Below are 20,519 nucleotides of genomic sequence, written 5' to 3'. Positions count from 1 at the left end.
GGAGAAAAATTTAAAATGTAGTAACAATACTTTTATCAAACTAAAGATAAAAATTGAGTAATTTTATTAATACAAAGACTTGATTTGCTTCCCTGCTGGAGAGAACCACTAGCTATATTAAAAGAAAATAACAGGAAGGAAAAGGGTCATGAGAGATGGAACCGAGCGTCTAGCGGTTGCAAAAGCATCAATAGAATTGAATGGATGTCATTCCCTTCCATCTTCATCACGTTCTTTTGGTTAGTGCCTATTTAGATATGAGCAGTTGTATAAATTGAGGCCCTCGCTAATCTGAATACGTGTTTCAAAAGCCCTTGCAACTGGGGTTCATGGCTCGGGCTGGTTTTCCTGGAAGAAGCCCTCGCGTAGGGTAGATGGTGACTTTAAGCAATGCCATTTGGGTGAGAAGAAAAACTAATAATGAGATTGTATGTAAAAAAGGAGTTGGATCGTTATATAGAGATCCAGCAACATCTCTCTAATATTTCTGTAAGTAGAAAATTATTAAAGGGGAAGTTGAGCACGATATATCAAATTTATTATTTGTTTTATGCATGCAGCCCAACTAATTTAATTGGTTAATAAATCCAGACTATAGCATACCTGAAACAGCAGCTATAGCTACTTTTATTATTTGGGGCCATATGTCACTGGGAGTAAAGCCTTTCAATTTTTCTCAAAGACTTGCAGTATTCCCAGCATATATCTAATTAATAGTAGTAATAGCCTGGACTGGAACACTGGAAGCCCTTGAGGGAAATTGGAATCTCTCCATTGATATCCCCTACACCTGCTTGGAGGGCCATTCTAAACTTCAAAACGTTTTATTAGGTTATATATATAGGAACTTAATTCTTTTGTTTCCCTAGGTTCGATGGGTTGGCCACTACATATTTTAAATAAGTAGGTGGAATTTTACTTGCAGTCTAAGCTACAGTTTGCAAAGAATAAAACTATCACCTTGGATATGGACAAATTGCATCCTTCAAGAGTCAATTAATATCCCAATTTTCTATGCGAAATTCAACTTCCCTGGCTGAATTGTTCATTTGTATATAAATCTACAAGCAAGAAAAAGGTTAGAATCTACACTTGAGTGAAGAATAATTTAGAGGAGAGGGGAATCATTATATTAACCTTTGGAATATATCGAGAAAATGGAAGAGGGGAAGCATTGGCATGCACATGTAATCTTTCTATGTGTGTTAATTGGAGGGGAAACAAGAATTTTCCAACTGTCTTGAAAAATAAATCCTGCATAAAGACGCAAAAAGAAGTGAACTCAACTTTCCTTTCAAATCATGAGAGCTGTAATTTGCATATGATTAAGCATCCTTAATGAAATTAGTTACTCTATTGCAGAAAGAGGAGTGAAAGGTAAACTTATCATCAAACTAGCTGGCTAGGCTTATACATGCTTCTCTCTTGAAAGCTGTTCTGTGACTTCTGTTATTGCATATTATGAACTTAATTATGTGAGCAGAAGTAGAGGCAAATTTTCTACCTCTTTAATATAAGGGTCCTTTTTTTTCTTTTTTTAATCAGATATATGAATTTCACTTATCTCATTATAATTATTGTGGGTTAGTCTACGTAGAATGGGCTTAAATAAATATTTTTCTATTATTAATATTTATATATATAATTGATTAAGTAATAAATAAATAATTTAAATACAAGACCTGAAAAAAATTGCAGCTTTCATAGGAGGATGATACTCGAGTGATATCTTAGTAGGACTCCCACTAAAACATGCTTGTACACTGAGTTTTTCCTAGGAATTAACTAACATGCAACTTCGATTTCTGCAGACATTTGCGTTCTCCCATAATAGATAATAGTTAATATGCATGCATGCAATTGCAATTCATGACACAAGTGCATCACAAACGAATCCAGATAGCAACAAAGAATAGTGTATCATGCATGATTCTCTTTTGCTGATGGTGATGAAAGAAAACTACTTATAAACTTATTATTGGTGGGATGGAGTAAGCCTTCAATCCCCTTCAAAGGCTCCCAAAATTCTTAGATAAATCTTATGATTAGCCTGGAATATTGGAAGCCTTTGAGGGAGATTGGAACTTCTCCTTCTTCATTAATTCTCTCGGGTACAGCAAGGCCCTTATGTCTTTCTACGTATAAGCTTAATTTACTGGGTTTATATAATAATCCATCTGCTTAATTACTAAGAAAAAAGTTGATCGAATCCCGCCACTGCACTCTGTATATTTATCATCTGATTCTCCACTTCCATCTTTTTATCTTTTAGGTTCGATTCGTTCGCCATCATATCAGGATTTTAATTTGTCTGAAAAAAATAATTTGTATTAAAAAATTATTTTGTTATGGTAGTCAATCTCTAACTAGTCCAGAGTGCAAGAAATATTTGGCCAAGCTTTGAAATGGTTTGGATATTGCAAGGTGTCCACTTTGCGAAATTGACACACGTGTTTCAGGAGGTCCAATTATTCCTCACTTACCAAACGTGACTAAACTGTTTACCTTTCAGAAGTTCATTACGCTTGGTCTATACCTTCCCTTCCCTTCTCAACCTTCAATAATTGCCATGGTTAAAATAAAATTCCATGGTTCCTGCATTAGTACAGTCAAGCACAAACTCATGCACGTATTCGCCAACGCATACAACAAATATGAGATGGTTATGGTTTTTACCTTTATTTGGTATAAAGGTAAAGCTACCGTCCTACACAAGGAAGAGATGGCGTGCAGAGACTCGGAATTTAGGACTGTACAATCCAATTCCTATTGCCAGGTGGGTTTACCGGCTCTCGTGTTTTGATAGTGAAAATTAGGGGTGTGCATCGGTCGGTTCGGTTCGGTACCGAATCGAATCGGCCAAAACCGATTTAACTGAATTTTTTCAAATTGTAGACCGAACCGAACCAAATAAGATAAAAAACCGAATTAAACCGAACCAAATTGGTTCAGTTCGGTTCGGTTCGAAATCGGTTTTTGATCTTTTTCTCTAATTTCATTGAATTATATTATAATTTGGGCAAGAATTGATTTGAATCTAATCCAATCAATCAATCATAAAATCCAATCAATTAATCACAAAATCCAAATTAATCAACATCCTCTAACCTAATATACTTAATCAAATATAATAGTTAAATTATAAAATAATTCATAACAACATCAAAATATAACAGTAAGTAATTTACCACGATTGTGCAAGGGAGAGATGCGAGCGACGGCCATCAGGGAGAGATTCAAGCTGCGAGCGACAGCTGTGAGAGAGAGACGCAAGCCGTGAGCGATGGCCGCGACCACGATTGTGTAAGGGAGAGATGTGAGTGACGGCCATCAGAAAGAGATTCAAGCTGCAAGCGACAGCCGTGAGAGAGAGACGCAAGCCGCGAGCGATGGCCGCGAGAGAGAGACGCGAAAGATGGAGAGAAGAGACTCTGGCTTTGGCGAGTGGGTGGGTGAGTGGCTACGGGACTGGCGACTGGGTGGGTGGGTGGCTGTGGCTGCGGCACTGAAGACGCGAAGGATGGAGAGAAGAGACTCTGGCTGGCTTTGGCAAGTGGGTGGGTGGCTGCGGGACTGGCTACTGGGTGGGTGGATGGTCGTGGCTGCGGGACTGAACTGAAGGACGTGAACGGAGAAGGGTCGAGAATGGTGAGGAGTCTCCCGGCCGTCTGAGACTGAGGTTTGAGAGAGAGGGAGGTAGGTGGGACTTGGAAAGTGCCGATTGCAAAGTGAAAGTGATATAATAACCCTATCATAAAACGCAGCGTTTAAAGTTAATTCGGTCGGTTCGGTTCAACCAAATTATTTTGTCTCCAAAACCGAACCGAACCGATCAACCCGAAATTTTTAAAAATTAAAATCGAACCGAACCAATTTTATTTTAAAACCGAACCAAATTATTAAATTAAATCGGTTCGATCGGTTATTTCGGTTCTAACCGAAAAATGCTCACCCCTAGTGAAAATAGATTTACGTTCATGGGAAAAAAAATCAACTGCATAAATATTAGAAGCTATAATTTACAATTTTTGGCAGTCTAGCGTTAATAATATATCACGCCCATTATATATCCAAATCATCATCTGGATCCTCATCAGAATCTGGCATCTCATCATCTGAGTCACGAAAGTATATTATCTCACCCTCACCAGAGGCCTCATTTTTTTGAGGATTCCCAGTTGAAACAAGCGTGGCCCCATTTTTGTTTTCTGTGATAGATCTTCGACCATCATAAATTTGTATGGGTTTCCCATTTCCTATAGCACGCAAAAGAAAGGTTTTCAATATAAAAAAAACACCACAGGCACATTGACATTCACATTCACTAATAGAAAGGGGTAAAAAGTCAAATCTTTATTTGTTTTACACACCTTGGTGCTCAAAAGGGAGTACAACCTTAGCCCTTTCAGTCTGCTCCTTCTCTGACAGCTGTAGGCTAAACTGTACCTGTTGAAAGAAGCAACGATTCAAATAAAAGGAATGAACACATGAAAAATTAGTATCTGTTTGCTTTTTTTTTTATCTGAGATGATTCATGCATCATCAGTGTCCAAGTTAGTGCGCCAGTTCATTGCTTGAGAAGTTTGGTATTAACCATGTTCGTATAGATGATGAATGTCTGCATAATTGTGCCCGGAGAAGTATGTTATGTAGCATGTGAGAGAGAGTGAAAAGAGAAACTACTACTGACCTTTGGCAAAAGGCCTTGATTAATAGTTCCATCTTCAGGTGAAACAGGTGTAAAATTGATTCCTGACTGCTCAATATGAAATTCTTCACACTAACAGCAGAACAAAGAGAAAAATGTTAAAGCACTTTGCCGTACAATTGATACTATGCACAGACAGAGGGAGAGAGAGGGTCACCATCATGCGTACACGCCCATTTCGGCGCTTGAATCTGACATTAAGCTTTCCTTTCCCGAAATTCTGTTTCAACATAAAAATATTTTCCAAATCCCATCTCTGCCCCCTAGCAGATTGATTTAGTGGTTCCACATTGGCTACCATAGAGGAGATATATTCTACAGAAGATGTCACCCTCACTTCATGAAGGTCCGAATGTAGCAACCAATAGATGCAAGATACTTGATCTGCAACCAAGAAAAGATAGTGAACTGCATTTCAAAGTTGACCTCAAATCATACATTCAATGAACTGCATTTCATCATTCACTCCAAATATAACAGCTTGCATTTGCAGCCAGGAAAAAGGCAGCAGCAGATAATAGTGAAAGGAGAAAAACAATCAGAATCCCCGCAAACAGTTAAGAGTAAATCTAAGAAGAGCATAAAAATGTAATACCATGGCTACGAAGGTTGCTTAGAAGTCCTGCAACTCTTGACATAGGAGCGTGTCTTAACATTGCATTTACCTGGTTAAATTTGTGAAGACCACATTAGGTCATTAGAAGATGCATAGGGGAAAAAACTTGAGAAATCTTAAGCAAGGAAATACCAATACCTAATTAATTTTTCGATCGTCGTAGAGGTAATACATTTTGCAGTTGTTAATTTTTCTTATTCCAATAATCTTTCAAAGCAAAGGCAATCTTTTACTAGTGTAATTCATCATTTTGAAGTCACAATGTATTTCAATTGAAAAAAAAAACACGCATACACACACAAAGTCACATGTCTGCCAAGTAATAGTATGCTCAACATTGACATACACTCCTAAATCACACAAGTTCTCTCTCCCTCTCTCTCTCTCTCACACACACACACACACAAACAGAGAGCATCTATCTACCACTTGTCTAGAAGGCATATAGAAGTATTCTTCAACAATTTCTGATTCTGATAGGAATAAAATATTCCAAACTTGTTCTAGGACTATAAAAACACAAAGGAAGCAAGCACCTACATCCACTTCTGCACATAAGAATATATCCATAAATTTCTTAGCATTAATGTAGGACACTAGACAACAACAGTTGTCTGAAAAATGCCTATCCATGCAAGTTCTTTCAGAACATATTGGCATAGACAGGAAAAAGAAATTGGCAAATTGTAGTATACTCCCAGTGCACAAAAAACAGTGCACCTTACACTCACAGAAAGTTATTTTCCCTGAAATATGGGAAGTTGGTCCTATATTTATTAAAGATGGAGATGTGAATTGGGAGCAATAAATAATTTCCCAAAACCTCCTAGCACCACCTTGAGAAAAGATGACACTATATACAATGAGGCTTCCACATTACCACGAAAACACTTGCTCCTGAAGTATGTTCAGTACATGAAGGGAATTTTCCACACGTGAAACCTGTGAAGTCACAAGACTCTTAAAAAGAATTGATAAACAACCAAGCCACATGCCTATCCATAAGAATAAGGAATGTGACTACACATCCAAAGAAATAGTTTACAAGAATAAACACCTTATCACACCAGCTGACTTGCTTTAACCTCATTTCAGCTTCATAATGATGGCATTAGCCTAGTTCACACATGATAAAATATAGATAACAATAATAACCATCAGTAGCAGAATTACCGAGTCTATGGCAACTGAAAGATGAACTTTGCCTTGTCCAACCAATCCTGCAGGCACGATGCCCACACAAAAATTACTACAGGAGGAAACAACAATTTACAAGTTGTCCAAATTAAGCTACAGGTTTTCACATATAAATCACCTTTCCCCGATTCAAGAATTAAAGAGTATAAGTTGTCCAAATCCCTCACATCCTTACAAAGGTGGGTCATGCAAGAAGCTTCATCTGATGTATCCACTAGATTTCCAGAGTCCACAAGTTTATCCTTCCACCCGAGGGGATCCGTATAACAATCCAAAATCCGCAACCTATAACAGACAGTTAAGTTCACAGGTCTCCGTACATAAGTTTATTCCAACAGAAAACAATAACAATAAAATTCACATATTCTGCAAATATACACAATAGTAAAACTCCAGAACATACACCCTCAGCTAAAGATTTAATCAAGAGTGAAAGTCATTTATGTTAAATTTAGCACCTTAAGTAAATTTGAAAATATATACAGCCATGTGCACTACGTTTCCTATCCAAGGAAAACAAAGGAACAAAAAGAGAAAAGCTTTAAAATAAATAACGGTATACGCAATAGAGGAGGTTTATAAATTTCCCACATTTTCTTTTCCATTCCTTCACTAAGTGAATAAGAAGAAAGATTGAAATACATAAGCTACTTAAATTCAAAGCTTTACCATTTATGAGAGGAAGAAACATCTACTCCTCTCCTCTTCAGCAAGTCTACATAAAACGACGGGCTTCGTGTAAATGCAACAACTACAACGCCCCTGTATCAGACAGAGAAGACATGTATTAGAGGAGTATCACTCCAGGGAGAAAGGAATGAAAAATTTGGACTTACCGAGACTGGGATTTTCCGGCCAAAATAAAGGAGGACAATTGGGAGAGCACGTGAGCGAAGACGTCAAACCCGAACGGAGAATCAATAGCATCTCTTATAGTGAGAGCTGGTGCATGCTCTCCTTCAAGAGCACCATCTCGAAGGTTTCTGCAAATTGATTCCGCCATTAATGGCGATTTTTGGGAACTTGGAGGAGTCTGGCTTTGGAGCAGAAACCCTCGTTTAGGGCTTTGGAGTAGGTTTGAGCACTTTGCAGTTAAGTCCTTGAGGTTTTGTATTAACACCAAAATGCCCTATGTTTTGCATAAATGTTTTTCCCTTTTTAGGCGTTTTCTTAAAATTATGGTAGTATTATTAGATAGTAGGGTTTCAAGATCTGGTAATACAAGTTTAGATATGAAGAATGAATTTCGATTACTTAATACTAAAATCATAATTATTTAATAAAAATAAGTTAAAAGAATTTATGTAATATTAAGCAAGGGTGGAAGAGTAAAAATATTATTCTTATGAAAAATAAATAAATGAATTTTTTATACACATAAATAAAAAAGTTAGAGCTAAGATTTCAAATACATTGAAATTGCTTTTAAAAAAATATTTTCATTTTTATATTTTCTCATATTAATTGCTTTAATAATTCAATATTTATTTTTAATAATAAAAATAAGAGCATAATTACTTTGGAACTCGCGTATACACGACTGTATTACTTTGCTAAATAAATGTATTGTAACCGATGAAATTAAAATTTTATTACAAGGTCTGATAGAATTTATTATGGAGGCAAAAAGCAGTAAATCACTATTAAAGTCAAGGTCAAGGTCTTTGTAATGAATTCTAATAATCAAAGACCAAAACTAAGATGCCAAAATGAAATCACAACTAGAAATCAATTAAAAGGAAAGCTAACGTTCATCTAATCCATTTAATTAGTAATTAATAAAGAAATAGATTATTTTCAAAATAATGAATAAAATAAAATAAAATAGAGAAAATTTTGAAGGGGAAAGCGACGCCGTGTGAAGTCACATGATTATCGTGGGGGTTGAGGGTCCCACTTCCATACAATACAGAAAGGTACGGAACCGATTTTACAACCGGGCAATCTCCACCGACCCATACTCCCCTCTCTAAAATTTTAACGGTGAAGTGTCGGTTATCTTCGTCACAAAAAAACAAAGGGGATTCCGTTATGGCGTGGTACGCATCGTATCGAGAGCCACAAATGTAATGCCGTTTCTCGCGATGCAACCAACCAGACTGTCAAGTTGCGAAAACTCACGTTTGCACTTTCCTTCTCCTTTATCTATCAACCATTTTAAAAAGGGGCATTTCATTTAATGTTACAGTGGTAGTTAGTAGTTTTATGCCACGTTGCAAGGTTTTCGTCTTTATATTAAAACTAATCAGCTTTTAATTAGCGGTACTAAACTTTTTTTTTCCCTTTTTTGTATAAAATTATTTAGCTCACACACGTAAATTCACAAATTAACTGTGAGTTAAAAGTGATTGAGATTATTAAAATTATCTTTAGAAATGAGATGTAAATTTTAATTTTAGTTAAAACGGCAAGAAAGTCATATTTAGAAAATCAATAATGCAGTTTATTTTTTATTTTTTATTTTTTTAATATTTAAAGAGGGTTGAAGAATACAGAGATGGTGGAAAAGGAAGGAAATTTCGTGTGAAGAAAGTACGTTACGAAGGAAGGAAAGGCTTTATTGGCTTGAGAGATAAAGAAGAAACGGAAGAAAACTGTGTAGTCAGATCGGACCCCACAGCAGTTCTCTTCTCTATCTTCTCCCTCACTCAAGTCTCTCTCCGTAGCCTCTCTCTCTCTCTCTGTCAACTTGTTTCCCTCTCTCTTCATACCCTTTCAAACTCATCAAAATTCAGCCATTACATATACCCTTTTGCCTTCTCTCCATGGCCATTGCATATCCTTCTCTCATATCTGCATTGCTTTTCACTTAAATCTCTGGCGTTTTTACCAATGGATGCTGAGTTCAACCACCACTCTCACCATGGACCACTTCTCAGACTCAGATGCTCAGTTCAGAAGTATGATTGGGGCAAAACAGGCACGGATTCCCAAGTTGCTAGGCTATTTTCCTTGAATTCTGGGTCTAAAATTGAAGTTGACAGGCCCTATGCGGAGCTTTGGATGGGAACCCACGAGTCTGGACCGTCTTTTCTGCTGGATGCTGGGATGGAAAATGGGGCTTCAATTGGGTCTCAATGTATAACCCTGAAAGAGTGGATTGCCAAGAACCCTAATGTTCTTGGAGACAAGGTTTTTAATAAGTGGGGTTCTGATCTCCCTTTCTTGTTCAAGGTACATAATTCTCTTTTTATTTGTGTGAGGACGTGAATTTGTGTTTTTGTAATTATTCGCTCTTCTTTTTTCTTTTTGTTTTTTCAATAATTTTAATCATGGGCTTGTGAATTTTGATGTATAACTTCTGGATGTCCGTCCCTAGTGGAGTGTATGCTTTTGGGAACTGGAAGCAATAGATGCTTCTGACCGTCAATCGCAGAATTGGCCGCTCTAATTTTCCAAGTTAGGATGGCCTAAAGGCTAAGGTTTTATACGATCTTTTAACTATTATAAGTCCCATTTCCTGTACTGTCTTTTTGAGTATAATAAGGTAATAGGTCATTCTATTTACTTTCAGTCTTTCCTTTTTTGGTTCAGTAAAAATTTAATTTATGGAGTCAATTTCAAAATTTTAGTAAGATTTCATCTTCACGGCGATTGCTAATAGTGGAACATTTGATCAGATGTTTTATTATTATTATTATTATTATTTTAATTCTCAATAAGATATGTAAAATTCATCATATGATCAATCAGTTTTCTGGATTTTTCATTTTGGAAGTTTATGGGACTGGTGAGATCTCAAGGATTTGATTTATGGAGTTGTCTTGATGTTCACTATTTGTTGTCTTTTCAAGGTACTTTCTGTGGCAAAAGCATTGTCGATTCAGGCTCACCCTGATAAAGAATTGGCCAAAATGCTGCACAAGTTGCAGCCAGATGTCTACAAGGATGATAATCATAAGCCTGAAATGGCTTTGGCCATAACTGAGTTCGAGGCTCTTTGTGGTTTTATCAGTCTTAAGGTGGTTTCACTGACCTGCATAACTCAGTTACTTGCATTTACATACTTCGGTATTATTTTTGGTGATTATCTCATTTGTTTATTTTTTTTAGGTCTAAAAAGGATTAAAGTTCATCTTAATAAAAGTGATTCTTATACTTACTATATGAAAGATAAAACTCTCTTTTTTAACTGATATTATTATGTGCTTCATGGAGATTGTTAATGCTTTTCCTGTGAATTTATTTTACCAGCTCATTAATTTACCAGGAAAAAATTGATGTATCTTTTCAGGAACTCAAAGGTGTACTTCATAATGTTCCTGAGATTGTAGAACTGATTGGCAGAACAGAAGCAAACCAAGTTTTAAATATGAATGAGCAGGATGGAGAGGAGAAAGTAAAATCACTTCTGAGATCAATTTTTACCCAACTCATGTCGGCTGGCAAAGAGATAACAACTAAAGTAATATCAAAATTGAAATCTCGACTACACATGGAAAGCCAGGTAAGTGGAAATTTCTTGCTTAATGCTGGTATATTTATAGGGTAATCTGAAAGTTGTGATTGACATATATATAATCTGGACGTTGCATCTTGTAAGGTGTATGTTGTCTCCATGGTGAACATCTAACACTGGGGTAGGTAGATTATGAATTTGATAGTAGAGTTATAAGCATTGCACTGTTAAATGTTTTGATTTTTGATAGGTGATAAATCTACTTCTTTAAAAAATATGGAATGGCTGCTTCAATTTTCTGTAGTGGGGGTGTCCATATCTTGAAATATTCATTTTTATTTAATAAGGAGATGGTTAGTTGTATGCTTCCTCCTATTTTATTGGCCTTCCTTTGATTTTAATCTGGGTCTTTACATACTGCATCAGGTGAGGGAGTTGGCAGATAAGGAATGGCTGGTCTTGAAGTTGGAAAAGCAATATCCAGCTGATATTGGCATTATATCAGCCTTCTTTTTCAACTATGTGAAGCTTAATCCCGGTGAAGCATTGTATCTTGGGGCTAATGAACCCCATGCATATCTATATGGGGACTGTATTGAATGCATGGCAACATCAGATAACGTTGTGCGGGCTGGCCTTACTCCCAAGCATCGGGATATCCAAACACTGTGTTCCATGCTCACATACAAACAGGTGAGGAAATCATTCACATATTAAGGTTTTCTTTTTCATTTTCCTCCTATAAGAGTGGATATATGTGTTTCGTAGGTTTAGTTTGATATTTATTTTGTACCGGCCTTAGTTCCTCCGTTGAATTGCAATCTCAGTGTGAATGGGACCTAGCCAAGAGCTGCTATTATATTGCATTCCAACAGGCTATGCTCTTTTTTGTCCTGGGTAATTCAAATTTTTAAGATCAATGGCGTGATGCTTTACAAACTAGGAAAATTCAGGAATATCTCTTATTAGAATATTTGATAAATAGACATGTAGATTGGAGGAGTGATTCTTCGCAATGAGCAATTGGCACTTGAATATTTGTGTTTTTTTTTTTTGGAGGGGGGAGGGGGGGAGGCTGCGGGTTTGGGTGGTGGTTGTGGATGGAGTTGGTAAAGAAAACGAAACTCCTGCAGAGGAAGAAGAAACACAAGGTTAAGGTTGCCCCAACTACCTGCTATATTCTTTCATGAGCGTGTTAGAGGTGATTTTTTTTATCTACAGGCCCTTGCCTTGATCATCCATGCTTGTAAAGTTTTATTTAAAACCTGGTCCCCAAATTGTAGTTGATCTGCTTTGCTTGTCTTATTTACGCCCCCCCCTCTCTCTCTCTCAATTGACCAAGGTATAGGTGTTAATAAATCAAAGGTTACAGATAGGGATGTTCTTGCATTGGTGCATGTTATGTATATATGTTGATGCCTCTATGTGCAGAAAACAATGAAAGTGAATAGATGAAAAGAATGCAGTATAATGCACTGAAGTTTTGCTTTCTGATTGTGATGCAGGGCTTCCCTGAAATCCTTAAAGGATTTCCTCTGAGTCCGTATATAACAAGGTACCTCCCACCTTTTGATGAATTTGAGGTTGATAGCTGTATTCTTCCTAGGGGAGCATCAACAGTGTTCCCTGCAGTCCCAGGTCCTTCCATATTTGTGATCACAGCTGGGGAGGGAAGAATGCGCACCGCATCATCCAAAGAGGTTGTTAGTGAAGGAGATGTCCTGTTTGCACCTGCCAACATTGAGATTACCATAACAACTGCGTCTGAGCTGCATCTGTATAGGGCTGGCGTGAATAGCAGGTTCTTCCATATCTTGTGAGGGGGGAGTCAGAGCAGCTCTCAGTTTAGGTCGGTGATTTTCAATTAATTTTGCATGCCTCATGCTTTGTTCTGTCAACTTCTTTTATATTCATTTATGTACTATAATGTGATACTATAGATTGCATGTAAATGAAATGAAATATAGTAAAGTTACAGCGGGTAGAATCGCACCATTCTTAATACCCTGCGAGCTTCTCTTCTTCCCCATCCATACTTCATTGTCTATTATTGAACATGATAATAACGATGCTCCCTTGAGAAATTTAAGCGATTATCATTAGTGAGATTCACACCCTATCCTCCTCACACTAGTGGAATAGACCTTACACCAGTCGAAAGGAAATTCAAGCTCAGATTAAACCATTAAACCAGTTTATTCTTGGTCAATGCCTGGATACACAAGTTTCAGAGGAAATTACCAAAATGGCAAGCTAATCATGGATGAGTTCTTTCGAATGACATAAGATCTTATCTGCTCAAACCATTCAACCAGGAGAGAATAACTTTTGCGCCTTCCTCCCAGGAGCAATCTAACATCATGTCATGGGCAACTCCTTCAACACAGACTGGTGATACCCCATAGAATCTTCCTGTTTCTTGAAGTCCTTCGGCGTCCTGAAAATTTTTTAAGTTATTACTCTTGTGGTTTGAGGCAACAATATTGATCCAAAAAATTGAGAAAAAATATATTATAGTGGTTCATGTGCCATGGGATTTGAACAGCTCTGTATATTTCTGTACTCACTGAATATCTTCAAATAAAATTTCATTCGGAAAAACAATGGCATGGCTAAAATACATGGCCATCAACGCAGTAAAGAATTTAAAAATTTTAGTAATAATTACACAAGTTAGACATGATTACCACTATGAAGTCATCACTTGCTCCCACCACAAGGATTTCCATGCAAGATTTTGGCACTGAAGGTACTGGAAGTGATGCATTCAGCTTCCGGAGATCAAACAATGGCATCCTTGAACTTTCTCTCATTAGTTCCTGGTAACTGATAGGAAATTCATCCAAGTTTTCATATTCGAAAAAAAAAAACAAGCCTTTGATCGACATGCAGTCAAATAAAATTACAAGTTAAGCATTTTGAAACATTTATGCGGACAAAATATAGGAATCAGCCTTTGAATGAAATATGTAATATGAGATGACAGTCAAAATAATGGTCTGGGATCAACAAACATAATTTCCAGAAATCAAACAGCGGTTTCATGGTGAAGGACTGACATCATAACTTGCATCAGTAACACCATTATCAATTAAATTTTCCAGCTTATTTACTTCCAAGTTAACTCTTATTCAAGAATCACTGATTTTATAAAGCATTCTGGTCCTGCTATGACCACATTATGCATATATTGGCTCCCAAAATTTTAAATTGGGCATCATTTTAGCTCAGATAGTACGAGTTTGTAATTTGGAATGCCAGTTGACTTGCATTGCATTTTCTTATTCAATTTTGTGATGAAAAGCCTCATTTGGAACCAAGGATTTCTTAAGAACTTTATCCAATTGATTTCTTTTTTAATAATTTTTTTATTTGAAATAAAAGAATCCAATGCTTTTTAACTTAAAAATTTTTCATTTTACTAAAAGTTGAAGTCTTGCATGATTTTACAAGAATTCCTTAACTGTTCACGAGCATCGCTATTTCTTAAAGAGCCAATGAACTAACCGCATCACCAGATGATCCTCCATTGTTGATGTGAAAAATGTTTCCCTACAAAGAGAAAGATCAGTTTGAAAAGCTTTAGCTGCCAAGCTGCGTGTCACCTGCACATAGTCCAAATGGATTTTACTTAGTTATTAGTCATATTAAAAAAGGGAAGGCTTTTTCTTCAAGCTTGAGAGTGCAAAGCAAAAGAAAAGCAGACAATATTAATCAATTAAGAGATGAGATGATAACATTTTTCTTTAAGATGCACACAGAATTAAAAATTCTACAGTAAGTTTTTACAGATTAAACAAAGCATCAAGGATGTTAAATCATTCTGAAGAACTAGAATATGCAGCTGACAAATCCTAATGTCAGAAACTGAAATCAGAACTGTGCTCTAGGTGAGTGACAAAGGGCAATCAGAAAGAGGATGCTAATCTAGGGTTCATAATCCATTCCATGTCCCAAGATGCATGAAGGAATAAAGAGCTATGAGATTCTTCCTCAGAGTCTAACATGACTACCTTAAAAGCAGCAATAGGCTTGGAAAAGAGATACCGCCACACTAACCCACTGCATAGAGAAGCAAAACTTCAGTTCAGGCTAATTAGAATTCAACTAAAGGAACATATATCCTTTGATATTTCATGAATTTACCTATTACCCGAAGGAGGTACAGAACAGACAAGCACAGCTCCAGCGAGAACAGGGTACAGCTTCTTCATTTCTAAAATTTAGCCCATTTGGAATAAGAACAAAGTCAGCATAGGGTGAAGCTGTACATTTTCAAAACAATAAAATAGTCTATATTACTCTCATTTATATTAAAGCTCTTAAACCTGCAAGCTCAAGCTTGTAGGTGAGGGCCAAACATAGGTTCAGTATCCTTACCAAAAGAGATTTGCACCTCACAGCTAACCCCTTTAGGAAGGGCTTTGTCCAAATAAATTGAAGCATAATTAACATTTTTTTGGTTCTTGACAATATATGCTAATGAACAAAGTGGTTCAATGCATCCGTTACAATAATTTTAGACTGTTGACATGAAGGTTACCTATCAATTTTTCGTTCCTAATATTTGCAATATAGTACTGAATGATTAGCCCCCCAAATGAATGTCCAAGCAACACTGGTGGCAACTTGAGATTTTTCTGGATGAAGTGAGCAACGTCACCTGCATGTGTCTACTGCAGAATTTGTATGTGAACAAGATAAAAGAATAATTTAAGAATTTTCAACTATATGAAGCAGAATATCTAGAAAATAGAATAGAAGACGGAAAAATTAATCAAACTAGGCCACTTAAAGGTTTTTTCTTCCAGTGAAGAGCCAAAATACCTGTAGAGAACCAGCAAAAGAACCAACAGGTCCATCACTTTCACCCTGTAGATAATTGGAAAAGGAGTGCCAAGTCAGTTACACATTAACAGCTTAAAATATTCCAGTACTCAAGCTAACATATCTTGGCACCACTGTTCAGAGATAACAACCTTAAAGTGTTATGATAAGAAGAAAATGCTTATGGCTTTTTCAAAAGGAAGTTGTTAAATAAATGGCATACATTCACATGCCAAAGTCCAGACAATTACAGTATGCAATTTTTTTAAATATAAATTAAAGAAAATATTCTATTAAGGAAAAGGAAAATAATTAAAGAATGTTAAAACGAACTTATACAGTCTAAACAAAGATACTTCTCTTGCTTTATTGGAGTTTATTGGAAGGACTGTATTTTCTTCAAACCCAGTAAATCCATCCAAGAAGCAGATGAAATGTGAAAGAAAAAGTTTAAGCCCATGTTTAGAATTAAAAATTTCACAAGAATTCAATTCAATTTATTTCTTTTCTATCAATTTTCTTATTTGGAATGGAAGAATTCATTTCTTTTTAACTACAAAATTTTCATTTTCAAAGAAAATAAATCATGCCAAATAGAGGGTTGATTTTGATCATCAAATTGATTATTTATTTTTTCAGTAGAATTATATACAGAAAGATATTCATACAATGGAGAAATAACAATAATAAAGCTGCATTCCGTCTAAATTTTCATTTGAAGAACAGAAGAAAGCCTTACAGCAGAAAAGCTGATTATCAAAACTAAATATTAATGAATCAGAAAGGATCAACAACAAGAAGGAAAAGAGAAATTTTCTGCTTTGCTTCCCAAGTTTTTATGTGGTCAGGTCTATCCTCACAGAACCTTGACATCAGCTCATATACTCCCATCTAAATGGACTTCTATTTACTTTCTCAAGATCCCAATTATGAAGGAAGACTTAAATTACCACAAATATCTCTCAATACCGCTAAATTATCAACACGAAGCCAAACAATAAACAGAGAAAGAGGAAAGCAACAAGAAATAGGAGTCATATATTGAAAACAAGAAAAAAAATTAGTATCAAAATCAATCAAGGCCGAAACACAGAAATGGAGCAAATAAACATGATAATGATAAATGTAAATAAGAATTGAACAGCCATTTAGCAAAATATACAAACAGATAAATGACCTGACCCAACAGGCTAAGGGCGTAGCAATCATAGCCACAGCTTGAAAAGAAAGGGAACCAGTGCTCAGCCCAGCACCAAGCCGCATGATAACTTCCATGAACAAAAACCAGAGGTGGGTTTTCACTGCTTCTCTTATCTGTGTCCGTATTACTATTGCCTACTGTACCCTTTTGCTCAATCACCTCTATGTTCAACCCAGAAGGAAGCTGGTGGAAGAAACGAGTCTGCGCCTGCTTTAACTCGTAGGGAATCCTCATTTTGTGGGATTTGTTGAGAACAGCAAGGGGCTTTATGGTAATTCTACGGGATGAGAGATTTGGCTGGAAGATAGAGATAAGAGAAGCAGCCATTGCTGTCAAGAATCAAGCTCAGCTAACTCACCCAGTTTCACTCATAGATAATTATCTTTATTTTATTATTTCTTGTTGCCTAAAAGGTAACAACCGTAAATTCAAAAAAAAAAAAAAGGTAAACCGTAAAAATTTTAATTAAACTTTTTTTTTTTATCGATTTTCAGATTTAAGATGACAAATTCAATTGTTTTCTTCAAAACTTCATTTTAAAAGCGACAATACTCATGCATAATTATGCATAGTTCTATAAATTTTTTATTAACTTATTTCCTTACAAATGATTTTTTAACAAAATGCCTACTTTGCTTATCAAGTAAAAAACATCTGTAAGTTTGTTTTTTAATGTATTTATAGTAAGGTATATAATTCATTTTATTATTTTGGATTAAACTTAATCTAGACATAAATTTTTCAAAATTGAAAGGTTACATGTTTGAGTTCAGCTCATGTAAGAAAGCCTCTTGCAAAGATAGCCTCGTGCATGGGGGATACCCTGAGCCTCCTCGTTTATCAGGGGACAAATATTGAAGCAGGTTAGGATCCTCTATAGGGTCAGGCATACCAATGTCTCCCAACCCATTCTGTGGGGTCTGCTAAACTCCCACCCTATATATGCTCGCATAGGGCACTTCCAAAATTTTAAAGAGCAGGAGAATCATTATCGTATCAACGTTTCACCATTTATGCTCAAGCAGGGAAGTCTTTCATCTTTAGGGGAAAAAAATCTTATGGAAAAAACCTGATAACTAATACTCCACACCACTGGATATGAAAAATTTTGTCAAGACTGAATCTATATACTTGTAGTGTAAGATAAGAGTGGAACTCACAGTAAACCATATAGACCTGGTCTAAGTAAGTTTGTTCACTAGTGGATATATATATAGACATATCCTTTACATGGGCCTACCAAACAAGTTCAGCATCAGAAAATGAAATTTCCACTTGGAGCTTTCATGCTTTCAATTTTTTTACTTAACTGTAAAGCAAAACATTATGGCAGTGATACCCACATTTTCATATAGCTAATATCCAAGTTACTATTTATTAATTAATAATACAAATTAAAATCTTGCAATAATACACATTTGTTTGCACCTTACTTATAAATTCTACTCTCAATTCCTTACTCACTCCCTCTTCCATTAAGGGTCTAAGAAGCACTCTACCTGAAAATTTTCTTCATGGCTGAGTTTACAGAATATTTGCAGAGGCTCAGACCTTCTCAGCCTTTCATGGAGATGGATATGAACGCCCAGATGTTCAAGCAACTACCAGAGATAAATTCAAGCCCCTTAGAGAATTTCAGTGTCCCTGACTTCTCAGTAGACTCTTTCTTGGCCCACCACCAACAACCACCACCAGATCAATTTCCAGCAAGCTACGATCACTGTGGTTTTTCAAGTACTTTTCATCAGCCTGACATCTTGAATTCTGCACCAGTGGTTCACGCTGTCACTTCCACCTCGAGTCAGAATGTTTTAACTAACAGCTGCAAGAAGAGAAAAGCAGATGCACAATCAATCAGCAGTTCTTCCAAGAACATTTCTCCTACAGCCTCTACTACCAATACAAAGAAAAAGAATGTGTGTATCTGTCTGTTTCTTAAATCTTTTCTTTAAGTTTCAGTTTCTAACTTTCCATATCCTTCCAAGCCGATAAGTATTTGTTCATGGTATTCTCAGAAGTTAGGCAGAGGTAGAAAAGGGAAGAACAAAGAGAAAGAAGTAGATGAAGCAGAAGAAGTTGTTCATGTTAGAGCAAAAAGAGGCCAAGCTACTGATAGTCATAGTATAGCAGAAAGGGTAAATTTGCATATACTCAATAAAACTGAAATAGTATCTAATGGTTTGGCCAACTGGACAGTCAAAGAAGTGAACAATTTGACTGTAAAGTTGTTTGTTATGATCAGGTAAGAAGAGAGAAAATCAATAACAAGTTGAGATGTTTGCAAGACCTTGTCCCAGGATGTCACAAGGTAGAACTTTCATATGAAAATTTTGTTTTATATATGCATGTTACTACACATATTTTCTTTGTTTTAAACATGAAACCTGACATGGGTATCTGAACTCACAGTCAATGGGAATGGCAGTCATGCTGGAGGAGATTATCAATTATGTCCATTCATTGCAGAACCAGGTTGAGGTAAGCCTAATATTTACAAAATCTGATGGGACATATTTTTTTATGATTTTATCTTTGAAGTTGATAAATTCACCTGCAGATTTGACAGTTCTCATTTATTGTTATTATTGATCTTTTTTCTTCCCAATATTCAGTTCCTTTCTATGGAGCTTGCAGCAGCAAGTTGTTCTTATGATTTCAACTTGGAAACAGAATCTTCCAGAAAGGCTCAGGTGCTTTTTTAACTTTAGCTTTTTCTCAAATTAAAAGACAATAATAAAAAAAATAAGAAAAAGAAGTAAGAGAAAAGCCTCCTGATATCTTGGGTCCTTACTAGGCTGCCTTATTTTGTTTGCCTAACCTATTACAAGATATGGTCAATAGATTCTTTTTTTATTAAAAAAGATTATTTTCTTAGTATCAAAAAATATAAAAGCAACCAAGAAAAGCAATTTCGAGCAGTCACTCTCCCACCAAAAACACAAAGCCATGTTGAGCAAGTGCTGCAAGTGCCATTTCATGTATGAATCCATTGTATCTCACAACTCACAAGAACTTGCATGAAAATAAATTAAATGTTATTTATATTCTGGACAAGTAAGAAAATGAAGCATCAATGATGCAGGGAACAAATTCACCTGGGGCACAAGAGAGGCAGAAATGGTGGAGAGAAGGAAATGGAGAGCTGGGTTACTTCCAATCAACATGGTCCATTTGACTGGTATTTTTTGGCCATTAGTGTGTTGTTGCTAGCTACAGAAGCACATGAACATGCCTCCCATCCATTTTCCTACAAGACAACTGTGTCTCTATATATGTAGCAGACATGCAAATGATATTTTCGTTACTTCACAAAAAGGTCAAGAAACAAATACAAAAAACGAAGAGAATTATATTTCTGTTTATTTGTCGAATTTTAAGGGTTTGATTTTCTTTTCTTTTCTTTTCCAATTTGACTGAAAGAATTTGTGGTTTCTAGTGTTTCTATACATGTACTGATATTGACCTGTCGACAAGAGCACTGAACCACAGCTGGTCCTGGATAGATCTTGACTTCTCTTGTATTGCCTCTTTTAAATATTTATGTCCATTAATTATGCGTCATTTTTTAAAC

At 36.1% G+C, this 20,519-nt stretch overlaps 4 protein-coding genes across 5 annotated transcripts; 2 read left to right on the top strand and 2 right to left on the bottom strand.

Moving 5' to 3' along the window:
* Positions 1 to 3,978: 3,978 nt before the first annotated feature.
* On the bottom strand, positions 3,979 to 7,642 carry LOC110603040 (elongator complex protein 5). Its single transcript, XM_021740695.2, has 9 exons — positions 7,358 to 7,642; positions 7,191 to 7,283; positions 6,640 to 6,806; positions 6,498 to 6,544; positions 5,304 to 5,373; positions 4,866 to 5,092; positions 4,691 to 4,780; positions 4,371 to 4,446; positions 3,979 to 4,256 (listed from the first exon to the last, which is right to left on the bottom strand). The coding sequence occupies exons 1-9, from the start codon at positions 7,522 to 7,524 to the stop codon at positions 4,063 to 4,065; spliced, it is 1,131 nt and encodes a 376-aa protein (XP_021596387.1). The 5' UTR covers positions 7,525 to 7,642; the 3' UTR covers positions 3,979 to 4,062.
* A 1,377-nt stretch (positions 7,643 to 9,019) lies between these two features.
* On the top strand, positions 9,020 to 12,924 carry LOC110609069 (mannose-6-phosphate isomerase 1). Its single transcript, XM_021748393.2, has 5 exons — positions 9,020 to 9,695; positions 10,316 to 10,483; positions 10,756 to 10,968; positions 11,347 to 11,613; positions 12,426 to 12,924. Exons 1-5 carry the CDS (start codon positions 9,354 to 9,356, stop codon positions 12,738 to 12,740), a joined length of 1,305 nt encoding a protein of 434 aa, XP_021604085.1. The 5' UTR covers positions 9,020 to 9,353; the 3' UTR covers positions 12,741 to 12,924.
* Positions 12,925 to 13,077: 153 nt separating this feature from the next.
* On the bottom strand, positions 13,078 to 17,327 carry LOC110609070. The gene is made up of 8 exons (XM_021748394.2): positions 16,925 to 17,327; positions 15,748 to 15,792; positions 15,464 to 15,593; positions 15,067 to 15,136; positions 14,934 to 14,982; positions 14,428 to 14,525; positions 13,608 to 13,746; positions 13,078 to 13,357 (listed from the first exon to the last, which is right to left on the bottom strand). The coding sequence occupies exons 1-8, from the start codon at positions 17,273 to 17,275 to the stop codon at positions 13,211 to 13,213; spliced, it is 1,029 nt and encodes a 342-aa protein (XP_021604086.1). The 5' UTR covers positions 17,276 to 17,327; the 3' UTR covers positions 13,078 to 13,210.
* Positions 17,328 to 17,606: 279 nt separating this feature from the next.
* LOC110608761 (transcription factor BEE 1) lies at positions 17,607 to 20,519 on the top strand. Of its 2 annotated transcripts, none has more exons than XM_021748050.2 (6): positions 17,607 to 18,864; positions 18,967 to 19,083; positions 19,191 to 19,256; positions 19,358 to 19,426; positions 19,561 to 19,638; positions 20,031 to 20,519. In XM_021748050.2, the coding sequence occupies exons 1-6, from the start codon at positions 18,463 to 18,465 to the stop codon at positions 20,121 to 20,123; spliced, it is 825 nt and encodes a 274-aa protein (XP_021603742.1). In that variant the 5' UTR covers positions 17,607 to 18,462; the 3' UTR covers positions 20,124 to 20,519. The 2 variants fall into 2 exon arrangements, with proteins under 2 accessions (XP_021603742.1, XP_021603741.1); XM_021748049.2 differs by having other exon boundaries at positions 18,356 to 18,864; positions 18,964 to 19,083.

This window comes from Manihot esculenta, chromosome 2 (assembly GCF_001659605.2).
Source record: "Manihot esculenta cultivar AM560-2 chromosome 2, M.esculenta_v8, whole genome shotgun sequence".
NCBI lineage: Eukaryota > Viridiplantae > Streptophyta > Magnoliopsida > Malpighiales > Euphorbiaceae > Manihot > Manihot esculenta.
Note: the sequence above shows the minus strand (reverse complement) of the source record. Positions and strands in the feature narration are given on the sequence as shown.

Coding starts and splice junctions, on each gene's coding strand:
- LOC110603040 (XM_021740695.2), bottom strand. CDS start 7,524: ATGGCGGAATCAATTTGCAGAAACCTTCGAGATGGTGCTCTTGAAGGA. Junction 7,284..7,357: donor GCCGGAAAATCCCAGTCTCG/GTAAGTCCAAAT, acceptor TGTCTGATACAG/GGGCGTTGTAGTTGTTGCAT. Junction 5,093..5,303: donor AAGCAACCTTCGTAGCCATG/GTATTACATTTT, acceptor TCTTGGTTGCAG/ATCAAGTATCTTGCATCTAT.
- LOC110609069 (XM_021748393.2), top strand. CDS start 9,354: ATGGATGCTGAGTTCAACCACCACTCTCACCATGGACCACTTCTCAGA. Junction 10,484..10,755: donor GTGGTTTTATCAGTCTTAAG/GTGGTTTCACTG, acceptor GTATCTTTTCAG/GAACTCAAAGGTGTACTTCA. Junction 11,614..12,425: donor CCATGCTCACATACAAACAG/GTGAGGAAATCA, acceptor ATTGTGATGCAG/GGCTTCCCTGAAATCCTTAA.
- LOC110609070 (XM_021748394.2), bottom strand. CDS start 17,275: ATGGCTGCTTCTCTTATCTCTATCTTCCAGCCAAATCTCTCATCCCGT. Junction 13,747..14,427: donor GAGGATCATCTGGTGATGCG/GTTAGTTCATTG, acceptor ATTTCCTATCAG/TTACCAGGAACTAATGAGAG. Junction 13,358..13,607: donor CAAGTGATGACTTCATAGTG/GTAATCATGTCT, acceptor AAAAATTTTCAG/GACGCCGAAGGACTTCAAGA.
- LOC110608761 (XM_021748049.2), top strand. CDS start 18,463: ATGGCTGAGTTTACAGAATATTTGCAGAGGCTCAGACCTTCTCAGCCT. Junction 19,257..19,357: donor TTGTCCCAGGATGTCACAAG/GTAGAACTTTCA, acceptor CTGAACTCACAG/TCAATGGGAATGGCAGTCAT. Junction 19,639..20,030: donor AATCTTCCAGAAAGGCTCAG/GTGCTTTTTTAA, acceptor TCAATGATGCAG/GGAACAAATTCACCTGGGGC.